The sequence below is a fragment of the Myxocyprinus asiaticus genome, chromosome 2 (genome assembly GCF_019703515.2).
Source record: "Myxocyprinus asiaticus isolate MX2 ecotype Aquarium Trade chromosome 2, UBuf_Myxa_2, whole genome shotgun sequence".
In the NCBI taxonomy this organism is placed as follows: domain Eukaryota; kingdom Metazoa; phylum Chordata; class Actinopteri; order Cypriniformes; family Catostomidae; genus Myxocyprinus; species Myxocyprinus asiaticus.
Genome location: NC_059345.1, coordinates 24933049 through 24957750, shown reverse-complemented (window position 1 = coordinate 24957750; position 24702 = coordinate 24933049). Strand labels below are relative to the sequence as shown.

The 24702-nt window shown below is 38.4% G+C and overlaps 2 protein-coding genes across 9 annotated transcripts in view; one reads left to right on the top strand and one right to left on the bottom strand.

Annotated features, from left to right (window-relative positions):
- Positions 1-346: 346 nt before the first annotated feature.
- LOC127414822 (REST corepressor 2) lies at positions 347-14144 on the top strand. The gene is made up of 13 exons (XM_051653157.1): positions 347-652; positions 2627-2749; positions 3038-3094; positions 3401-3481; positions 6071-6123; positions 6228-6389; positions 7249-7373; positions 7495-7561; positions 7815-8054; positions 8255-8332; positions 8654-8711; positions 12320-12537; positions 12759-14144. The coding sequence occupies exons 2-13, from the start codon at positions 2629-2631 to the stop codon at positions 13113-13115; spliced, it is 1617 nt and encodes a 538-aa protein (XP_051509117.1). The 5' UTR covers positions 347-652; positions 2627-2628; the 3' UTR covers positions 13116-14144.
- A 1264-nt stretch (positions 14145-15408) lies between these two features.
- LOC127414784 (serine/threonine-protein kinase MARK2-like) overlaps positions 15409-24702 on the bottom strand; it is a 102276-nt gene continuing 92982 nt past the window's right edge. For 2 of the 8 annotated variants that reach the window (XM_051653088.1, XM_051653137.1), the window contains 3 exons: positions 24034-24060; positions 21057-21095; positions 15409-18215 (listed from right to left, as the gene is read on the bottom strand). In XM_051653088.1, coding sequence (XP_051509048.1) covers positions 17786-18215; positions 21057-21095; positions 24034-24060 — 496 coding nt within the window. In that variant the 3' untranslated portion in view covers positions 15409-17785. The other 6 variants (XM_051653094.1, XM_051653122.1, XM_051653102.1 and 3 more) reach the window with 6 other exon arrangements.

Here is a 24702-nt window from a genome sequence, read left to right as displayed (position 1 = left end):
CACTGTAAATTAACTTCTTGTAATATAGCCTATAGCTACCAGAGCTGTTCACAACAGGCTTCATTCCATGTTTTAAACACAAACATAAAGGCACAATGAACGTCTAAATAACGTGAAATACGATGTGAGGCTCATTAAATGTTTAAATGTAATATTACGAATATATCCATAGTAAGAGTCCGATAAACTCATGTACAAAAAAAGCGCGAACTCACTTGTTTTGAACCGTATGCCGGTGAAACGGACTATATAATTGACATGGAAGTTATTTGGGGAGAGGCGAACAGCGCGGAGGGTTTTCTCGGTTGTGAGGAGTTCTCAGGTCTCTCCGGCACATACGCACACACGGATAGGAGATCCCGATGCATGTATTGGAGAGAACAAGAAACGTGCGAATATTCACTGAGGTTTTTATTTAGTTGGGTGGTTATTAACAAACGTGCATAGCACTGTTTTAAATACACTTGTCCGTCGCTTCATAAGTTTGAATAGAAGAGAAAGCAACCCGGGTAGTGAACTGCAATTCGGACCGGTACCTAACGTTATAAGGCAAATGTTCGGCGACATCTAGCCAACAACTGAAATAGGGACATCAGCGTGGCTCTACACAAAAGGACTCAGACTTGAGTGAGCGACTGTGCGAAAAAGTTAGGTGAGGGGAAATATGTTTTTTTTTTTTCTTCTTCTTTTCTGTGCTTCACAAGTTTGCATTATATTTGACCATTGGCCACGCAGGACCCGTACGCGTTTACTTTCAGAAACGTTTAAATGAACAACGGATGATTGGACGGTGGTCGTAGTGATGCGAGCTCTCGGAGGAGTTTAGAGAGGCAACTGAGAACTGTTTAGCAGCTGAAACACAATTAAAGACACGTTGTTTTGCGAAGCATTGTTCACTGCCACTTATTGAGTCTTTTGGATAGATCTGAAGAGCACCTTTAATTCGCACTGTGTCGGATGGCAACTTCAATCAATAGCCCCTGGTCGTGACGTCACGACCCCCATTCAATTATAATTCTTTGACACGCACCGATTATTTATTTTATCTCGCAAACCGAGATAAAATAAATACCTAAGTGAATCCTTAGTTTATATTTTTTTTTATTAAGCGTAATATAAATATATTATGTTTAATTAATTATGTAACGGATTGCACAAATAGTTAATCTTGCAAATGGACACTGACCTCCTTTGTGTTCACTTGAGCAGAAATTGCTTAAATTGTTTCATATTTTTTTTGTCTGCTTATTTTGTACACTTAGTATAATTATTTGCTTTTTGAGCTAGGAGTGCAGTTTGGTGGCTGGCCATTACAATGGCATTATCCTTGTTTTCTTTGGCTTGTAAAACTAAGTGAAGCCGTTGGGTTTTCGCTTTCTGAAGGATGGATGGTTGATGTTTTCTGGAAGTGTTCATCTAAGTGTTTATAAAGTGATGAAAGTCGGCTCTACTGCCCGCACCGTTAGTTTTGTGGAGGCCTTTGCGAGACAAAGACTTCATGTCCACCACATAAAAGTCTAATTTAGCGCCATTAAAATAAACGAAATTCGTTACAGATTTAGAATTCCATCGAAATGTTGCTCTTATGAAAGTGCACGTCCCGCGCTCTGTAGTTTGTAACAGCAGTCACTCACGCAAAATGAAGACGAGGATCGATCCCGTCACCTGCCGCTCAAAACACAGCAGTCATGGGCATTTCAAACTACACACAATCCGATTCACTGTCTCTTGAGCCAAAGTTGATTTCACACAGATATATTTAAGTCGTTTATGTTTTATAAATATCTTATGTACTGAAAAATTGGTTCATTTGCATTTATCACTCACTATATTCCTTAAAGGGATAGCTCACCCAAAAATGAAAATTCTCTAATCATTTACTCACCCTCATGCAATCCCAGATGTGACTGGGAAGATTTTTATAAGAATACCTCGGCTCTGTTGGTCCATTCATTGCAAGTGAATGGTGGCCAGAACTTTGAAGGCCCAAAAAGCACATAAAGGCAGCATAAAAGTAATCAACACGACTCCAGTGGTTAAATCCATATCTTCAGAAGCGATATGATAGGTGTGGTTGAGAAACTGATCAATATTTAAGTCCTTGACCACTGGAGTTATGTGGATTAATTTTATGGTGCCTTTTATGTAATTTATGGAGCTTCAAAGTTCTGGCCACCATTCACTTGCATTGTAAGGACCTATAAAGCTGAGATATTCTTCTAAAAATCTTCATTTGTGTTCTGCAGAAGATATAAAGTCATACACACCTGGGATGGCATGAGACTGAGTAAATGATGAGATTTTTCATTTCTCAGTGAACTACTCTTTAACTGACTGTGGCTGCTCAGAAAGAGATAGTCAACAAAGATTCAGAATATTACCACAAGCTATTACATGTCTTCATGTTGGTTGTCTGCATTATGCAACATTTTTGTTAGAAGTGATTGTAGTGTTCTATGTCTATGAAAAAAGAAGAATCAAACTCTTATAACGAGGCTATAGTTATATTCAGGCCTATTAGAATGGATCTGCACAACATTACGAGCAAATAATTTCACCTTTGAAAATAAAAAACAATGCTGATTCCAACCATTCATTATGTAATATCTTTCCCTTTTTCTCCCAGCCATGCCATCAGTGATGGAGCGATCAGGGTCTGGTGTTCTGTCCCGAAGCAGGGCCAAAACAGTCACTAATGGCAACAGCCAGCACTCCGAGGAAGAGAGCAGTGATGAGGAACACTCACATGGTACGTCTAACACATGCACACACAATCTCAACAACTCGAAGGCACCATCTGGACCTTCATTCACTCATATGGTATCTCAGGGTTTCAATCTGAAATTTTCTATAAATCAGTGTCTGTAAAATCATCCCTCCCACACATATGTGTGTACTCAATGTATCAGGCCTCCCTTTTCTCTTTCCCTCACTCCACCCACTTTTCTTCCTCTGCCCTCTGCAAGGATGCACTGCCAGTTTCTAACTCTGCCTGCCTGCCTGTGTTCCTTCTCTCTCCCTCTCTCTTCTTAAACAGACAGTATAATCCGCGTTGGTGGAGACTACCAGGCACCGATCCCAGAGTTCAAACCAGGTAAAGAGGAAAATTATTATTCTCAGAAGAGATAAATATACCAATGAACTCCATGCAGTCTTTTTGCAGTTGCACATGTAAAGACTGCATTGCACAGTCTGCATGAGCACGATAAGATAAAGGGAGGTGTGTAGGTGTTTCTGTAAGTGATGGGGAGGAGGAGAGAGAGCACAGCTATAGTCTTTGAATATATAACATGGAAATACAAGCAGATATTTAGCAAAAAACATGATCTTAAGTGGAGTTTGGTAAGACAAGAAAGAAAGAATTGCATGCGTGAAAGACTTTTTTCTTTTTTGTTGACAGACTGTGCATCCCGCTTCAGCGAGAAGGACCAAAGGAGCATGCTGGTCTGGTCACCCAATAGCCAAGTGTCTGATGCCATGTGTAAGGAAGCATTAATCAGACATAGACATTTCTCAAAACCTTAGAGATGTGGAGTGCTGTAGAATGGACATGTCCTTGACTGTGTTTATAAAGTCTCACAGATGCAATGCGCTTAAAGGGTTAGTTCACCCAAAAAATAACAAATCTGTCATCATTTACTCACCCTCATGTTGTTCCAAACCCAATGACTGTCTTTCTAATGTGGAACACAAAAGAAGAATGTTGACACTGCTCTTTCCCATACAATAAAAGTGAATTGGGGACTGCAGCCAACATTCTGGCTAACATCTCCTTCTGCATTTAAAACAACATGAGGTGAGTAACTGATGACAAAATTTTCATTTTTGGGTGAATTATTTATTGCTGATTCACTGTTGCTCACCTTCTCAGTGGTTCATGTAGACTCTGCTCTTGTAGGGCTGGGAGATATGACGATACACACTCAATAAGCATTTTATTAGGAAGACCTGTACACCTACTTATTCATGCAATTATCTAATCAGCCAATCGTGTGGCAGCAGTTCAATGCATAAAATCATGCAGATACGGGTCAGGAGCTTCAGTTAATGTTCACATCAACCATCAGAATGGGGAAGAAAAAAAGTGATCTCAGTGATTTTGACCTTGGCATGATTGTTGGTGCCAGATGGGCTGGTTTGCGTATTTCTGTTACTGCTGATCTCCTGGGATTTTCATGCACAACAGTCTCTAGAATTTACTCAGAATGGTGCCAAAAACAAAAAACATCCAGTGAGTGGCAGTTCTGTGGACGGAAATGCCTTGTTGATGAAAGAGGTCAACAGAGAATGGCAAGACTGTTTCGAGCTGACAAAGTCTATGGTAACTCAGATAACCACTCTATACAATTGTAGTGAGCAGAATAGCATCTCAGAATGCACAACACATCGAACATGGAGGCGGATGGGCTACAACAGCAGAAGACCACATAAGGCACTTTATTAGGAACATTGTGTTCCTAATAAAGTGCTCAGTGAGTGTATATCGTAGAGACGATATAAAGTGTCAATCGATAGAGATTTTGCTCTATCGTGTATATCGCAATATGTAAATATCTATGTGCGCGGCATGGGCTTATCAGCGGGCAGGGCTTCATGTGAGACTGAGAGAATTTAAGTTTAGGTTTAGTTTTTTTTTTTTATGGCATTAAACATTTTTTGGCGAACGCCCAAGCAAATTCAATGACATTCATCTCGCGTTCACCGCTTCATATACGCTTAATATGATTCTCATCTGGCATGTGAGTCCAGCAGGCTTCCCGATATTTACAGGAGATTGCAGAGCGGGATCACTCACGCTACTCAATCATTTTTGACCCAGGAAAAACACTGAAAAAACATCTCCACAGAACGGGAGTCTGTGGTGTAGGTTCACAAAAGCCAACACAGAGCATGCAAAAGAATATTATGAAAGCCAAATTATGCAATCCTCGTTAATACGGTCATAATTTTTTTGCAAGAAGTGTATATATTTATTTAATATTTATTTTCTGCAAGAAGTGTTTTTATAATTTTGTATATTTTTTTGCAAGAAGTGTTTATTTTTGTTAAACTTATGCATTATTTTTTTTTGTTGCATTGCTTTGGAAAGATCTTGAGTGTCTTTAGGAAAGTTTCTAATAATAATAATATTTGGTCAACATTTCAGACTGAAATGTGACATAATGTGAAATTTAGCATTATCGTAAGAATGATTAAAACCACGTTTTTTTTTACTTGGACTATTGTCAAGTTACAAATAAGAGAAAATTATATAAGAGGAAGTATTTGAAAGTATTTAATTCACTGACTGAATTATCCAAAAATAGGCAGTATAACATGTTTATTTAATACATTAACCAATTTATTGATTTTTCAAAAAAATTAACTGTATCGTGATGTATGTTGTTATTGTGATATAAAATTACTCCTATCATGATATAAGATTTTGTTCATATTGCCAACCCCTATGCTCTTGCATGTAGAGAACCAATAATTTATTGGTTTATGTAACCAACATACTCCCAATTGAGTATGTTAAAGGTGCTGGAAGTGATTTGTTTTTTCATGGAAAGGTATGCAACATTTTTCCAACTCCCTGATATTAATGAAATAAATGTTGTGAGATACCTCACCTGTCTCTGTGACAGCACTAGACTCTGTAAACAGCAGACAAAAATGTGTCTGCGGGCCACGACCTTTGACACTTTCTGCCTGTCAATCATTTTACATGTTCTCAAAGTAATGTAGTAGCAGTGAATGAATGAGTCGTAATGCCATTTTTATACCATGTTGTTCATAACAGTTGTCAGTTGATAGAGCTATTTTACTGCTGTGGTTTTTGACAACAGCTTCTGCTCGATGTTGGTTGCAATAAAGCTCATTTGGTATCTTTAGAGTGTGGGTTTTGGAAAGAGGGGGCGTTGCTATTCCAACTAAACCTAAACTTAAATTCTCTCAGTCTCACATGAAGCCCTGCCAGCTTGTTGAAATTCTAGAATGGCTAAAATTGCTTACAGCACCTTTAAGTAAGTCATAATTCTCTGTCAATATTTATTATTAAATTTGTTATCTTTCATAATTTCACTCTCAGTGGATGAATACATTCTGATGGCCAAAGAAAAGCATGGGTACAACATGGAACAGGTACTACCTGACCACCATTCCATACAACTTAAATATAAGGCTTGATTTTAAAACCAAATCCTTCAGACGGTCTTTGGTAAGAACTTTCATTTTTATCCCAACAGGCTCTTGGCATGCTTCTGTGGCACAAGCATGATGTGGAGAAGTCACTGGCTGACCTGGCCAACTTCACTCCCTTCCCTGATGAGTGGACAGTAGAAGACAAAGTTCTGTTTGAACAGGCTTTCAGTTTTCATGGCAAGAGCTTCCACCGCATCCAACAGATGGTAAGAGGGTGGGATGGAGGCAAAATAGCTTATATAAGAGTCATCTGCTGATCTCACATCTACCTGCTGCTGTAGATGAGCAGGAATCTCCAGATACAGCCTAGTATAGAATTGCACATCCCTGTAGCAAGTCATAGTGAGGTCTCACCTTTGACTGCTTTGCAGTCCTTTAGCTGAGGGTTCTTTTAAGCTCTGCAGCTCTGTGATCAATATGATCACAGTCATCTGCGACACCATTACCCATCCCATCATGTTAAAACATGAGCTTTGGAGAAGATCAAGCCTTAAATTAAAGATTAAAATGGAGATCCCATCTAAAATTATGTGTGCTAAACTTAAAAAATGGGAGTCCAAAAGTGTGGACAAATTTGTTTTATGATAAAGACACTTTTGATCTAAAGGCTAATGGTTGAAATGAGTTTTGTAGACAAATATAAATTGGGTCTACATCTAAAATGCTTTACAAAACGAAAACATTAATAATTATAATTTTTTTAAATTGGATTAGTTGGAGTGGATAGTGAAGGAACAGCAAAAACTAGTGCCCAAAATATATAGAAACTCCTTCAATACTACATAAAAAGGATCCCAGGTGGATACGTCATGAAGTTGGTTGAAAGAATGCCGTAAGTGTGAAAAGCTGTGATCTAAGCAAAGGGTGGTTACTTTAAACAATCTAAAATGATAAAGGGTAGTTTTGATTTAACATATTTCCGGTCACTACATAATTTGCATACTATTTATGTGATTTGATACTTTTTATGACTTTATTATTCTAAAACGTGGACAATTGGTCATAACAAAGAATGATTAGGTAGTGTACATAATATCATAGCCCTCTGTGATTTTTATTTCTCAGCTGCCAGACAAACTGATCTCAAGCCTGGTGAAATACTACTATTCCTGGAAGAAAACTAGAACCCGGACAAGCGTCATGGACCGCCAAGCACGCAAGCTCCTCAGCAAGAGAGAGAAGGATGAGAGGTAATAGGAAAGGAATAGAGAGCAAAAAACGGGAAAGACAGAATGATGGAGAGAAAGGACAATTAAAGTGACAGCGTTCAGAAAGATAAGATTACAAATTGTGTATTTTTGTTTGTGCCAGTAATGACGAGATAGAGGAAGGAGATCCAGGCAGCGACAGTGACTTTGAGATCAACAGCAAGAAAGAGGTGAGCCTTGGCTATTCTGAATATCAGCAGTGAAATAAACCTAATACACACACCAATCCAAATAGCCCAGAATATAGAATAAATGTGATAAATAGCAGCTCATGACAATTATCACCAAAAATGTAAAGGTGAGGGTTGCCACTGAATTATTCTAATATTACAACTATTTGTATGGCTTTGCATAATAAGTTACTTACCAAGAACTCTGCAGAGGAAGTTGTGTATTTTACTGTGAATGTGTGCTCCTTTTCAGACTACAAAGCAGAATGCTGGAAATGGAGCAGGGAGTGATAAGGGCCCGAGCAAGTCTGGCCCGACTCGGAAAGAGAACCAGGGTGCGCAGTACCGACACCATCCTCTTCGGGCTCGCCGGAGGCCTCCTAAAGGCATGCACCTGGAGCAGGAGGACATTGTTGTTCTCTCAGCATCCACTGATTCAGGAACTGTTACTATCAGACAGCTGGACACACAGCTAGTGTCACTTAAAAGACAGGTAACATGCATGCAAACACACTTATTTCAAATACTTAAAACAACACAATCAAATGTTGTCAAATCATGTCAAATCATGATGCTTTTGGTAGTGTGTAAAATTCAGTGTTTTGTGTTGTAGATTAGTGTACACTAACATGCACACATGACATAGTGATAATCTTAACATTTCACCATTGTTAAACTGTGATTTTGTTTTAGGTCCAAAGCATCAAGCAAACCAACAGTGTTCTCAAGCACAACTTGGGTGAAGGCATTGAGGGCATAAGACTGTCAGAGGTATTTTTTCACCTGCATTGCTCTGGTATACACATCAAGAGAATGTATCACTGGCATGTCATTGACAAATTATAATTGTGAAACTGCTGTATATTGTGGCACACATATAAAAGTTTCTTCAAGCAAGGCAGGACATTACAAGCCATTGAAAGTCTTTTTAGTTTAAATGGACACTGTATATCAAAATACAATGATTAATCCTTTATATTATATTTTGAAATTAAAGATTCAGTTTGTCTTGAAGAGTTGGCCAAGTCTGTATCTGAAGAACAAGACTTACTAGTCTTACTTACTATTCTTCTTGCTCTGTTTTTCATTCAGCCCACCCAAAAAATTAACTCTCGCTGGACGACGGAGGAGCAGCTCCTTGCTGTTCAGGGTGAGACAGATTATCATTTCAAATTATTAGAAATGAGAAAATTCACAATAAGAATGTAATTTAATGTAATATATTTGACATATATCAGTTCCCTTTCAAGAAGGTAACTTTGACACTGCTTCAGAAGCTGACGCTATGGGAGCACCCTTCAGGGAACGATGACCTTGAAACCCTACACCATCACGCCAATTTGATTGGCTGATGACACTTGGCACTCCGCCTATGCTGACATCATAGTGAGCATATAAGCATAAGCCCAGCACCACACCGTCAGGATTTTGGAGCAACCCAAATCTCTTGTCCCATAACAGTAAAAAAATCAGTAGTTACGCATTGTCTCGTGTCCTCCTTTTAGGAAACCAAGGTTACGAAAATAACCAAGACGTTCCCTTTCAAGAAGGTAACTTCGACGCTGCGTCAGAAGCTGACGCTATGGGAGCCTTATTCTATAACACCGTAGCGCTGTTGGGCAATGTCCATATACCAACAGGGTAGTAATAAGGCTCTGCTGTAATCACCCCTTCTTATTGAAAAATAGAAAGTGGGGAACAATAATCCAACGGCTCGATACCAAGACAGAGACTCCAGCCATGCTGGGTAGTGGTCAAATTGACACACCAAAGTGAGTAGCAGCAGAGTTTTTAGTGAGTATGCATATGCTTACCACCTCTAGTGGCTCAAACAGGAAACCTGTAAGTGCTAAGTCCCAGACTGGGACAATATTGGGGTGAGAGGGTCTCAGCCGTCTCGCACCATGCAGAAATCTACTGACCAGGGGGTGTTTGCCTACAGGCAAGCCCTCAAAGAGGTCATGAGTAGCCACTATGGCAGTGAAGTATACTTTGAGCTTGGATGGAGTGAGTCCTGCATCCAACCGCTCTTGTAAGAAAGAAAGTATCATCTGCACAGGGCACTGCGTTGTGTCCCCACCTTTGGAGAAGCACCACTTTGCACCACCTTAAGGCATACATCCGCCTCGTTGAGGGGACCCTGGCCTGTAGTATGGTGCCTAGCACCGGTTGCGACAACCCTATTGTGTCAGATGAGCCCTGTTCAAAGGTCAGACATGCAGTCTCCAAGGGAATGATGCAAGATTCTGACCTGAGCTTGGACAGTGTAAAATGTTTGGATTTGGGGAGGCTGTTGTTTTTGGACACTTTATTTTGATTGTTTTTTCATTTTGTTTGAAGTGTAATTTAAATGTTTTTGGTTAAAATTTTTCATGTTTCAGTAAATGAATTAAATTTAAGTAAGATCAACCGGTAGAAGTAAAAGTACGTGCAAAAAAACAAACAAACAAAAAAAACAATCCCTCGATCCACAGCCTAATCTGGAAGGCCGATTCAATCACTGTTAATACTAGCCATGATTTATGTCACTTGATCAATATAATTAATAATACTTATATTCTCTATAATTTAATGACCTGCATCCAAATCCTGCCGACAGTCACATTTCCCATGCATATAAAAGGAGCATGTCACTGTCAAAGATATGTGCCTTATATTCAACAAGGACACAGTTAATGCACAAACGAACATCATATTTCTATTCTTCTAATTCACTGTGTACAGTCCATATACACTACCAACTTCTTATGAAGTTCTTGCTGTCTTTGTTTATATCACTGGTGCTTGACAGGGAATGGACTGAATGGAACCTCAGAATTACAGTTGAAGTCAGAAGTTTACATACACCTTAGCCAAATATATTTAACTCAGTTTTTCACAATTTCTGACATTTAATCATAGAAAACATTTCCTGTCATAGGTCAGTTAGGATCATTACTTTATTTTAAGAATGTGAAATGTCAGAATAATAGTAGAGAGAATAATTTATTTCAGCTTTTATTTCTTTCATCACATTCCCAGTGGGTCAGATGTTTACATACACTTTGTTAGTATTTGGTAGCATTGCCTTTTAAATTGTTTAACTTGGGTCAAACGTTTTGTGTAGCCTTCCACAAGCTTCTCACAATGAGTTGCTGGAATTTTTGCCCATTCCTCCACACAGAACTGGTGTAACTGAGTCAGGTTTGTAGGCCTCCTTGCTCGCACACGCTTTTTCAGTTCTGCCCACAAATTTTCTATCGGATTGAGGTCAGGGCTTTGTGATGGCCACTCTAATACTTTGACTTTGTTGGCCTTAAGCCATTTTGCCACAACTTTGGAGGTATGCTTAGGGTCATTGTCCATTTGGAAGACCCATTTGCAACCAAGCTTTAACTTCCTGGCTGATGTCTTGAGATGTTGCTTCAATATATCCACATAATTTTCCTTCCTCATGATTCCATCTATTTTGTGAAATGCACCAGTCCCTCCTGAAGCAAAGCACCCCCACAATATGATGCTGCCACCACCATACTTCATGGTTAGGATGGTGTTCTTCGGCTTGCAAGCCTCTCCCTTTTTCCTCTAAACATAAAGGTCATTATGGCCAAACAGTTCAAATTTTGTTTCATCAGACCAGAGGAAATTTCTCCAAAAAGTAAGATCTTTGTCCCCATGTGCACTTACAAACTGTAGTCTGGCTTTTTTATGGCAGTTTTGCAGCAGTGGCTTCTTCCTTGCTGAGCAGCCTTTCAGGTTATGTCGATATAGGACTCGTTTTACTGCGGATATAGATACTTGTCTACCTGTTTCCTGCAGCATCTTCACAAGGTCCTTTGCTGTTGTTCTGGGATTGATTTGCACTTTTCTCACCAAACTACATTCATCTCTAGGAGACAGAATGCGTCTCCTTCCTGAGCGGTATGATGGCTGCGTGGTCCCATGGTGTTTATACTTCCATACTGTTGTTTGTACAGATGAACGTGGTACCTTCAGGCATTTGGAAATTGCTCCCAAGGATGAACCAGACTTGTGGGAGTCCACAGTTTTTTATCTGAGGTCTTGGCTGACTTCTTTTGATTTTCCCATGATGTCAAGCAAAGAGGCAATGAGTTTGAAGGTAGGCCTTAAAATACATCCACTGGTACACCTCCAATTCAGTACACCTCCTATCAGAAGCTAATTGTCTAAAGGCTTGACATCATTTTCTAGAATTTTCCAAGCTGCTTAAAGGCACAGTTAACTTGGTGTTTGTAAACTTCTGACACACTGGAATTGTGATATAGTCAATTAAAAGTGAAACAATCTGTCTGTAAACAATTGTTGGAAAAATTATTTGTGTCATGCACAAAGTAGATGTCCTAAATGAACTGCCAAAACTATAGTTTGCTAATATGAAATCTGTGGAGTGGTTAAAAAATGAGTTTTAATGACTTCAACCTAAGTGTATGTAAACTTCTGACTTCAACTGTAAACTGCACTTGACCCAGCCCATTAGCGCTTTGCACGAGCAATTTCGCCAAACCCACTTGTGCCTAGACTTAGTGCATGCTTGCATAAATACCAAAACTTCATGGCCATGCCCACTGACTGTGCACATGACTTAAAGCATAGTGCTGCATTTTTAAAATAGGGCCCTATCAGTATTTACTGAAGTACAAGAACAGGGAATATTGTGCAGATTGAATAGATCAGAATCTCATTTGGGTTAACTCTAATTTTAAGCGTTGCTTCATGCAGTTTTGTCACGTAGCTATTTTCCACGCTTATCCTCTGCAGCTATCAGGAGATATGGTAAAGACTTTGCAGCCATCGCAGACGTCATTGGCAACAAGACGGTGGCACAAGTGAGCTCATTCTTTGTCAGCTACCGGAGACGCTTCAATCTTGAGGAGGTGCTACGTGAATGGCAAGCAGAACAGGAAGTAGTTCAAGGGAACAGCGGGAGAACTGCGGACACGGAACTGAATGGGTCGACAGGAGTGGAAGATGATGAGGTGAGGGGGAATGTGAATAAGACAATATGGAATAATATATTTGAATTGCACTTGTCAAGGCTTTTCTGTGTGGTTAAGACTTGTTTCCGCTGGCATGTCTTTATCCTAGATATTAGAACAGTTTGAGAAATTTCTTGTGGGGTTTACTCTCCTCTGAATTTTTTGGCCTGTGAAGGATTACATTTTAAATTACTGTGTTTTACTCTTTATTATTTTTATAGGTGAAGATGGATGGCATCTCTCCCCCTCACTCTGACAGTTCTCTGGCCTCCTCTGACGCCAGTGTTGCTGGAAACTTGAACTCTGCACAATCCTCCCCACCCCTCACTCAACCGCCACCCTTACTGCGCCCTGCTCCCCCATCAGCACCTCCTAGCCTGCTCCGCCAGCCACCCCCGCTACAAACGCGACCTCTACAAAACCGGACATCCCACAATCCCCCTCCCCCTCCCCTCATCAGACCTGCAGTGGCATCCTCGCTCCACCAGGGGGCACTGAGGAACTCTCTAGGCTCCTCTGCCGGACAGCTGCCACCCTCTCTGGTTGGGTTGAAGGTGGATTCCCCTCAGTCACACTGACTGCAGTGTAGTAGTTGCCCTCTTACATTGAATTCTCTTTTTTTTTTTTTTTAACTGGAGAAATTGCAAACTTGGTCTCCAGTCAATGTAAAAGGGCAATATCTAGAAATGCCTCTTGAGAGATAGAAAAAAAGTAGTTGTGCATAAAAGCATAAGCTGGGTTGCACCAAAATACAGGTCAGGAAGGTGAGACAGTGACAAGCAAGGATGAATTAATGGTATTCTGCCTAATGAACTACACAGGACAGAAGAGAAGCCTTCACATACATGCAACCAGCTAATATCTTCACCTATAATAAAAACCTCAGTCTTGCCAAAAACAATACACACTACTGCTCCACAAACTCATCTGTCCTCAGGTTTTACAGTTATACCTCGTCCCAAGCACAACTGTTTCCACCATAACTACAGCTATTAAAACACCATCCATAATAAAAAGCTCAGCAACTTGGTAGAGATGTAAGAATTTTAACCAAAATTGTGGGGTAAAAACCTTATACACTGGATTGCTATGGCAATTAAAAACTGTTATGATAACAGACTCATGTGAGTTCCTTCCACCATCTCTATGGCAACAGCTGCACATCACCAAGTATGTATCACTAAAGATGCCACAGTGTGTTCTTAAGTGCACCTGGTGTGAGGAAACTGGGAAATCATGTTTACTTCCTATCCCTTTTGAAGATGTTGATAGAATCATACTGGGTGAAGTAGTTTTTGTTGTTTGTATAATTAGGTTCTTAAGATATTGTTAGGTAGTGAATTTATGTAGTACTAGTAAATATTGACCAAGCACTAAATGATTAAATGCAAATACTTGATTTTTTGTTTTGTTTTTTGGAACTCTGAAATACACTGATATAATCTTGCTCATAAAAGGCACAAACACGAGACGTCAAAACACTAAAGATGATTGTGCAAGACGATTTCTCGTTTCTTCCAAAATGCTGTATGTATGTGAGAACTGTTTACATGTGTAACTGGATTTGCTTGTGACTATTTTTGTTTGTTTTCAGAATAAAGCGATAATGACCAAACGAGTTTGTTGTTACTTATAGGAAGCAAGATATTTTGAATACACATGTACTATTGGGAAATACATGTTACACTTAAATTATTTTCTTACCAGGCGCAATGTGACAAGTGATTGTGACAATGCTGTCTGCACTGAAAGTAAAAACGCTGCACAGCGTGACGCAATCACAGCCAATGAGAACATATTTGATGTTTAATATACAGTAATATGGAACATAATTTTGGACCAATGAGATTTCTTAAGGATGTGGCTACCCAGTACAACGGCACAGAAATAGAATCTAAATGTTACTTGTGGTCGGTTGGGAAAACACCTCTATTTACATGAAAGAGATGGCTTTTATTGCTTTATGCTTCATTGGGTCACGCCAGGTTAGGACACTGTGTAACTGTCAGTGACTGTTTACATGGACACCAGAAAGCGGCTTATTTGTTTACATGCACTCTATAAGTGGTGTACACTTTACTCCCATTTACATTCGGATCGGTCAGTAAGCAGCTTTCTCCACAGCAACATAATTTCCCTGCAACACTTCAGTAAATAGCAAACATTGTATCCAAGGAAGACTTCACCATTTTATTCTCTGTTGTTCCACTTTATTTCCAGATATTCCAGAGTTGTTGTGTTTGTTTCCTTAACTTTCAGTGGAATTGCGCTTCAATAGTGGGGTTTCCCTTCACGTAAAACTGTGGGATTTCCCCAATGTACCAGCACATATATGCGAACGTGACGTCGATATTTTACATTGTTGTGTATAAATGGGTATAGTTTATAATGTATGTGCTTTTCCCACTGTACTCCTAGAAATACAGATTTTTTTTTGTTGGGCTCCACCCTATGATGTTATTTGTCTGTTCACGCACATGTGCACTCTTCAAAAACCCATCAGAACGCCTCTTATGCGATTACATGACCACATTAAGCTGCATTCTAGAGGAGAAACCTGGATAAGGTTAGGCTAACCCACCACTTTCTATTAATCCCTTAAGCGGGGTAAAGACACCAGCTTTTCGTTTACATGACGTTTCAGAACGCAGCTTTCTGCAAAAACTCTTAAAAACTTTTTTAAGAGCATGTAATCGTGGTCAGTGTGTAGTAAGTTCTCAAAAAAAGTAATCCACTACAAATTACTTATTACAAAAATGAAATCAGATTATTGATTACTTAATCGAAAAATAATCACATGACTACTTTATTCTTGTAGCTTTCTAAAACCACTTTGAGAAAAGTTTTCCGCTCAACACTTTACAAATAATGTCTATATTTGCTTCGTTTATTGTTGCATGCAAATCATACACTCAGCACTGCAGGTCTCAACCACACAATGGCTCTTTAGTGACTCTTCAGCATGAAAACAGACGTGCATGTGAACATAATCTGTTTTAAATGTATTCTACAAAAATATAATACAAATATGTGTAAATATAAAGATAATTTAATTTAAAATCAGTAGCTGTAATCTGATTACAAGAATTTTAAATGTAATGTTACACTTTTTTCTCCCAAAAAGGAGTTAGATTACAGTTATTACTTTGTAATCAGATTACACCCAACAATGGTTACTGTATACCAATTACAAATAAATATTTCAAGGTAATATTCAATTTGCAATGAAATAAGATGCGGTAATAAGATCATTATTTAGGGATGCCACAAAATTGGTATACTTAGAACTAGGACATGTTGCATCAGTTTCAATACAACCAGCTTGAATGGAATTGTTTTTATTACTATCATTGATCATAATTCATCATCATCTTTGCACAGAAAGAAACAAAAAACATGGTGTATTTCTCCATTCGAATCCCACTAACCCAGCAGTGAAGAATCTGACACAAATCATAAAATTATAGCAATGATAAACGTGTGAAAAAAAGAATCAACCCTTAAGTAAAATGACAATCCTAAAGATAATTGGATCCCCAGCACCTAAAACAAATGATCATGAATGAGAACAGCAAATTACATGACAAAAAAAAAAAAAAGATAATTATTTCCTATGAAGATATAAAACACACATGTGCAGAGTTGTCCCCAGTCTGGTGACAGAATTTATATGGATCCCCATTTTCAACTAGAGGATGCATGCAAGCATGTACAGCTTAGCAGAGATGGATGGATACACACTTTTCACTCTAGCACCTAGTCTCTTACTTTTATGCAGACACACTCATTCCACTCATACAAAAGTGCCGGGTTGTTTCCTGTCTGCTTGAACTACTGATAAGCTTTTGAAAGAATGATGTCAATGATCAATTGTGAAATTGATAATGCCAACCAAAAATTGGAATTAACATAAGCCCATTTCATAGGGCCCTAGCCAATATTGGTCTCAAGACTATATACCAATATAGTCTTTTTATAGCATTGCTAAATATAAAGCTCGGCAGCCTTTTGGTTATTTCAGATATGACACCCTATCATCATCTCTTTCTTTCACACACATTAACATTCACTCACTCCATATTTTCATAAAGAGTGTACCATCAAAGCAGTAATGCCATAAGGCCATGAAAGTTTCTTGGCTTGAACCACATCATGAAAAGTGGTGGATGCAGAGAAAAAGAGCTTGACAGTTCCTTAGTCACTAAAATGGCATGGGAACAATTGGTTGCACAGATAGAGTTATTAGTCCAGTGATTTTTAAAAAAAAAAATTTTTTAAATGAGAGTACTTGCTGGGCCATTATCCTTTGGGACGAAGCAGGGGAAGAGTGTGAAAAGTTTGGTGGGAGTCACATGGTGCTTGTTTCTGACATTCTTTAAACACAGGCATAGCACGATCAAGAACACAAAACCACAAGTAATAATAATAATACAAAAATCAGATTTTTTTTTTCATCCTAAGAATAATATTAAAACATAATCATTGGTAAATACAACAATAAAGCACATTTCATTTCTATTAGAAAATAAAGGCAACAGAAATGCACCCAATTCCAGTGCAGCAAATCTAAACCCAGCCGATTAAGAATTAAAATCACCTTAACCACAATTTACAGTCCTCTCAGTACTGATCAAGTGTGCCGGCCCTTTATGGAGTAATGGTGAGGGCGTAACCCTGTTGATAGAATAAGAGGAAGAGATACTATACTGAAAGTTTATGTGTATGCTTTTCTTTTTAAGGGGCAAAAAAGTCAGTCCACCGTCCTAAACTGCCCGCCTCCACCCACACTTGGGGATTTACAGTTAATGACTACCCCTCTTATCAAGTGTGGTGTTTATCCTCCAATAGGCAACAGTTTGTGCCCAAGATTATGAGGGGTCTAAGACCAAAATGAGTTCATAAATCAACCAACTCTTTTCTCTGAGCAAAGAACAGCTGAATACAAACCGTGTACTTATAGCCTTTCTGGATTGAACATATTCATGACAATCAAGGACAATGACTCAAGAACAGAGTTTAAATTGACTAAAGTGCCCAAAATTCCTAAATGTGACCTCAGTATGCAAGATTGAAGGGCCAGTGTGCTATTTTTACCCATTTGTATGTATCTGATCTTACTCCTCTACTGATCTTACCAACACATACCAGCAGTTTGCATTGCGTTTGAGTAGTGGCTATATTTTCCACTCATCCCTGTTCTGAGACTCTTTAAACACTTTAAAATGCTACTTTTCACTTGCATCTACCCTCACAGCTTCAGCTCATTGGCAATTTTAGAAGCAATATTCTTGAAGGCGATAGATGTGCCAGATATTCTCTTAAAGCGCACACCATTGAGCGAGAGGCGAGGCAGCTTGCAAACCTCCATTTCCCACTGAACAAAGTCGTCGCGGGCAGGGTTGCCAGCTATGCACAGCAGCATATAGCGCTCTCGCAGCTCGTACTCGCAGCTGTTGGCGTCCAGAACCTTCCGGATCTCCTTCATCATCTCACCGGGCTCCATGGAAGATGTGGTCTTCATGCTCCAGGTGAAGCGAAGCGAACGAGGCTTGGCTTGGTCTTTGAGTGCTGAAAGGGGCGCGGTCGGAGGAGTCCCGCCCACAAGGGAGGAGTCCTTGTTGTCATCTTCCGCCCCTATGCTGGTCTTCTCTGATTTCTCTGCACTGCTAAGCATAGATCTGGAGAGAAAGAGATGGACAGAGAAAGATGGTGGTGGGGGAGGATGAGAAAAGGATGTTGGTAGGAGGAGAACAGGAACAGAAAGAGAGAAAGAAAAAAGAGAACAAAAAGGATGTAGAAAAGTGCATGGGAGAAAAGTGAGAAATCATTGAGAGAGACAGAAAAGGAGAGAAAATTGAAGGGGAGTTGGGAATTTTGGGTGTTGAAAAAAGAGAGAGAGGATGAGGCAGTGGTAAAGGTAGGAGAGAGACAAAAGGCTATAAAAAAACTGGACAAATATTGCAGAGAAAAGAAGCATGCATGAATATGTGTCTGTGCAAACACACGAGACAGAGAAAGCCTTCTGCTTCAAATTAATGTTTCTTCAGCTATCGGATTTCACTCTGAGGCATTCAAATGTCTGCTGTACTTTCAGAATGTAAAGTTACACCTTGCATGCTGAAAGTAGAAACTGGAATTTTTATTGACTCAACTGGATATTAGTCTGAACCTGTTAGAGTTTGAGCTTTTGAAGTCAACATAAAACACTGTTCTTACTTCCGCTGATGTATTTATCTGATGTATTTCATAATGCAACAAAATATTAAATGAGAAAAATGTAGGAAGGTACTTGATTTTATGCATATTGATTTAAATTGATTGGGTTACATATCAAAATAGAACCAGGTGAAGCGAAAAAATATTTTTCAGCCAAAAAGGAAAAAGTATTTTCTGAGGCCAAGCAAGTTATTACATTTTGATGAAAGATTACAAAGACTTTTTTCCCCTTTGAAATAACATGGAATGTAAAAATTGACAACATTTTTTGATTGCATGTTGACTAGAAAAAGCTCCAAATCTCCCTTCAATACATCTATCCCTAAGAAGACTGTCAGTAAATATGATCAGATTATTATATTATAGATTGTGTGTGTGTGTGTGTGTGTGTGTGTGTGTGTGTGTATATATATATATATATATATATGTCACATGGCTCAATATTGCTTAGTGAAAAAGATAACTACATCAGGTTAAGACGGGCAGGGAAATTTGACTGTATGCCATTCATAATCGAGACAGCTGTGCTTTATGCTGCCTTCAAGTCCTCCTAGCAAATTCCATAGAAATTGCAATTACGATGTGATGTGCATTCAAGTGATTTTGGAATAAAACTGACATGTGGCAATTTCATATTTCTGTCTTTATCTTACTTCAAGACAGGAAGCTTTTTTTTTTTTTTTTTAGCACTAATACAACAAACTGTGGAGAAAGGATGCACATATGGTGTTTATTTGCTGCTTTATCTATGCATTATCCAACTTTTTTTCTGAATGCGGAAGTGTTCCACAGTTCATAACGGATGCCTGTTTTCGACTTCCGGTCTCCCCAAGTGCTTTCACTCGCATCCGCGCAAGCATCAGTGTATTAAATAGCCAAATAAAAAACATGTGGCTCCATTGTGCCTATACTTTACAGACTTGCGATGACCGTCTTTTGACAGTGCCTCACCCGAGTGGGTAGATGACATGAAGCGATGGCCTGATGTTAGTTACATTGATATCATTAACAACTTTTAGTTATAACAGCCAACAACTGCACAAGTTAAGCCTGAACTCAGTTTTACTCTAACTAACACTTAAATGGTTGTTGTTCTCTGTCTGGATTGCTCGTTTTGGTAGTTTTTACATTGCTTCTTATGGATACCGGAGCCAGAAAACAGTCCAGTGGCAATCACAATCATCATGGCACCGCCCAGTGGTTTGTCAGGAAATATGTGATGCTGCCACAGAGAATGATGGGAAAAGTAGTTTTGTCTTGCAAGCCTGTTGCTTCATAAATCAGCCTAATCAGTAGTAGTGTACTGTAGTAGTAACGTTTCTTCATCAGAAGTACATTACATGTGTACCAAATAAATTGTACATGTGTGATTGGTGGATCTTTCTCTCCCAGATTCATTGGTAGTGTAGATGTTCATCAGGAATTCCACTATTAAACACAAATTTTAAGAAACAACGCAGAATGATGATTTCAACAGAAGCTTATACCATCGTTTAACAACCTTGGAGCTCACGGTAGGTCTGACTTTAAAGTTTTATAAGTTATCGCTAATAATCAATTCCCCTACAGAAAAAAATTCTGGGATTTTAGTAGGCTACTTCTGGAACCAGATTGTTGCGCACTATTATGACCAAGAACAATTTGCTTCCGCCAGGATTCTATAATTGACCAAACTAGCAAAGTTAGGGTTTAGAGAGGTAATTATGACACTGTAGTAACATCCATATGTGCTCAACTCATAAATATGATCATTCCATCACGACTTAAATGCAGCATTACATTGATTTGATATATTTTACAAATAAAAATGGAATTACTTTCATCCTATTCATAATAATGTTCTCAAAACAACATTACACAGCGGCAATGTGCAAGTTCAAAATTATGCATAGTGCAGATGTATCCACAGCATTAAAGAATATGATAATTATTTTCATTAGTCAGATTACAAAAGCAGAAAACTTTTAAGTGTGCATGTGTTAGCCATGTCAGAAACAGAGAGACAAAGGAAGTCATTTGAAAGTAACTTTTCTTTGTAAACACAAATTTAAGAAACACTAATTATGATTCTACTAAAAATCAAAACACATTTCAGGAAAATCCATTCACACTTCCACACTCACCTTCACACACTGCAATTGATCATCTAATTAATAATCATAATTAAACCCCAATCGGTAACTATTATTGTTGATTATAAAAACAATTATCACCCAATTAAAGACCTCTCTACAGCCCAATTACACCACGCAGACTCCATTGATTCGGATCTGGAATAAGAAATTCTTGCGATTTGTTCTTACCTGGTCCCCTCCTCTTGACCCTCTCCCTCATAGGGGCTCCTCGAAAAAAATGCAAAAAGTTTAGTCTTAGTCTGAGTTCTAGCTTAACTCATCTAGTACAGTGAGCAGGAAGGGGAAGGTCAGCCTACAGTTGCACCACATGAAAACATTTACCCCTACAGAGCCACCCCATTCCATAGCCACAGAGCCCACCAATTCACTTGTTCATTTGTATTTTTAAAATACTTTCTGTTCTGCTAATGCAGTGTATTTGTGATGTCAAATGTGTTTTAATTAGTGCCAATGAACAGATGAATCAGACAGACTGATTCAGTCATACACTGAAGAGAAAAAAAAAAAAAAAAAAAAAACGATTCTTTGGCTCAATAACCAAAACGTAAAAAAAGAAATAGCATCTAATCAGAAACGTACACATTTATAAAAATTGTAGCTTTAATTTGCATTAATATGTAAAACACAAAATATGAATTATAAGGTGAACTTAGAGCGATGCATAAAGTAAAAGAATAATTCTGAATTCCTTGAACTTCTTTGGCTTAAAAATCCATAAAATTATGATTTTAAGTACTACTAACTCAAACATTCAAGTACAAAACTGAGGTTGCAGGGAATACCCATAAGCACTTGAATAAATTAAGCATGGTTGTTTGGTTAAAAGGGACTTATTGGGGCATTTAATTCATTGTTATTAAGAATTAATTGAGATTTGAGGTCTTTTTAGTACTATTGATGTTGTTTTACTGTAATTAGTTGTTTTGTGTAAAGTCACCATTAGGGTGATTACTGTAGTTATATTTGGTGAAGTTGGATCCTGTTCAATCCATGTAATTTTTCCTTGCACATGTGAATGTGTAGCAGAAGTGCAGCTTTATCTGCACTTCTTAATGACTGACCTCAGTCATTATTTTCTTTTGAGTCAATTAAATTTGGTAGAAATAATAATATTAAAGTTAATCTGAAACAACATGCTATTAGCTTATTTTTCTGACATAACTTTTTAAGTAAATAAAGTTGAATGAACTGATACATTTGTGTATATCTAACAAATGTTTTCTAGTTATGCTGACATAAAATGACCACAAGCTGAATTTACTTAAAAAGCACGATGCAAAAACGCTACATATATATTTAAAGTAAATCTAACACATAATTTTTTTCAGCGTATGAAGAAAGGTGGAATGATGTAGGTCTGTCCAAGATGCTCTAAAGGATTCTAAACAGCCACATCACCATGATAACTACACACATCCAACAGTCACCTGCCCCAACAGTCCATCTGCCTCCTAACTAAGCATACAAGCATCCCAAACACATCACCAGACACAGACAAACCACACATATACAAAGAAATTAACAGTCCCCTAGCAGACTGCCATTACTGTCAAATCTCTACTGCTAGGATTTATGACTATACCACACAAAGGACAGAAACACAAACACACACACTCAGACAGACAGCGAGTTTATGACTAAACAGACAGCAGGAGAAACAGCTCGATAATATTTGTTAGCATAATGTTGTTCGTATGACGTATGAGGTTAAAAACACATGCAAAGCAGCATTAGTGCCATTAAAAGCTTTGATAGAAATGTAAACCAATAAAATGGATGAATCCTGCAAAGAATCTTTGGTTATCACCACCAGGCATTTCAAAACACAGACTCCACTTATGACCACCAGAGGGCTCAAAGTCATACATTTCACTCAATAAACTGCTCACTTGTGCCCTCTGTTGGTCTTAACAACATTAAGCACCTTGCTTCACTTTTAGTCAAGAGTATAAACAGTTTATAAATATAATATAATCCCTTCGGTAGGAGAAAAACATCTTTCATTTGTTAATTCAATGTTAAATCAAGGTATTTGTAAGATGGCCCAAGTGGTTAGTGACTTCTGACAGATGGTGACATCCATTCACCAGGTGCCTGTGTGTGAGCGAGTCATCAGTCCAACAGATTCAGACACTGGCACATACACATGGAGAGAGAGAGAAAGAGAGAGAAAAGGAGAAAGAGATGTGTGCAATGGGGAAAGTTTATTTGTAGGTGTTTGAACAGGATAAAGCCTGGCAGCCGATTGGTCTCAGCTTCTCTAACTGTTGTCATTGTTAAAGAGCAATTGAAAAAGAGGAAAGACAGAGAGGAAGTGCTTCTGAAATCATTCAGCACAAAATAACCATTCTTCATCCAGCAGTTGTTGTCATCTTCCAAACTTTTTTTACTGTAGTTTTCAAATTTCCAGCTCAAAGAATTCAAACTATATCTGACATTAACATTTATTATCTGTACAATGGGAGTTAACTTAATTTAACTGAAATTATTACTAGGAACAACATTTACATGATAGTGAAGAGGGAAGTTCAGTGTAAATAACTGATAATTGATGATAGTATTTTGTTTCCCATTTTTTGCACAGCTTACACATTTGCGCAGTATTACAAAATCTTTATTACAGGTTGTTTACACCAAGCCTTCTTCTATGAGCCATAGAGAGCAAAGCATGGTGTGGTGGGGGGGAGGGGGGGATGCAAAGTGACTGTGTTTGTGGGGCTTCACCATGACAAGATGACATAATAAATCCAGCTAATAGGATATGATGACATCAGGTCCTGTTATCAAAGCCCTGTGATATTTGAGCAGCCAGAGACACAAGTCACACACACAGTATCTGGGACACAAAGGTGGGATCACCAGGTAAACAGTGGGAGGGGGCATAAAAGGGATGGAGATGGGGAAGAAAGAGGTTTGGGTGTTACTGTGGAAAGTTGAGGGCGTTGGTGTTTTAAAGGGTTTAAAGTTGGTCATTAGTGCTGGCCATGACACTGCACACAAGATAATCCAGAAAAAAAGACAAAAGCAAAAAGGGCCAACCACAGAAAGCACTGAGGGAGGTAGACAAGGAACAAGGAAAGAGAAATAAAAGTTAAAATCAAGTACTTAATAAAGAGGGGGTGGGGTTTATGTCATCATTGCCTACCTTCTGGCGAATCTTAATGACATATTTCTACAAAAAAAAAAAAAAAAAAAAAAAAAAAAAAAAGGGAAGAAAAGTAAATTGAAGAGCAAAAAAAGCTAACAAAAATTTCATAAAATGGTCAGTTGCCCTGGACATGTCAACAGTCAGTGTGTGTTTATTTGATGAGTAACCTGTTTTTAAATTTAAATTAGTAATCTAGGTCAATGCATGCACTGCATAAAGCACTATTCTATAATAACTGCATACAATTAAGTCAATTATTAACACTCTTAAAATGGCTGTAATGTTTGCACAATCTATGTAGAGAGTTAAACTGTCTGATCTAGGAATATTGTTTAAGTCAGCGTGAAACCAAACCTGACCCCATATACTTTCTTTATATATGTTTTTGTTCTTATTGTGGATCATTCATGATTGCATGTTATTCCTAAGAATAAAATATTTGTCTTTGTAATCAAAATGTATTAACTGGTTCCACCTCTGACACAACTTTCCTTTTGGGCTGGCGCCTCCCACATAGGCCGTACATTGACATTAAAGTTAATGTTAACCATGAGCTAAATGTCTGTTTAGCAGGTGAAGACAGAATCTGCTGACATATTTTTGTGCTGGTTATGCGGGAAAATCTGCGAAAGGGATTTAAAGTTGGACTGTTTAATTTTTTCGATG

Coding starts and splice junctions, on each gene's coding strand:
- LOC127414822 (XM_051653157.1), top strand. CDS start 2,629: ATGCCATCAGTGATGGAGCGATCAGGGTCTGGTGTTCTGTCCCGAAGC. Junction 3,095..3,400: donor GATCCCAGAGTTCAAACCAG/GTAAAGAGGAAA, acceptor TTTTGTTGACAG/ACTGTGCATCCCGCTTCAGC. Junction 6,390..7,248: donor TCCACCGCATCCAACAGATG/GTAAGAGGGTGG, acceptor TTTATTTCTCAG/CTGCCAGACAAACTGATCTC.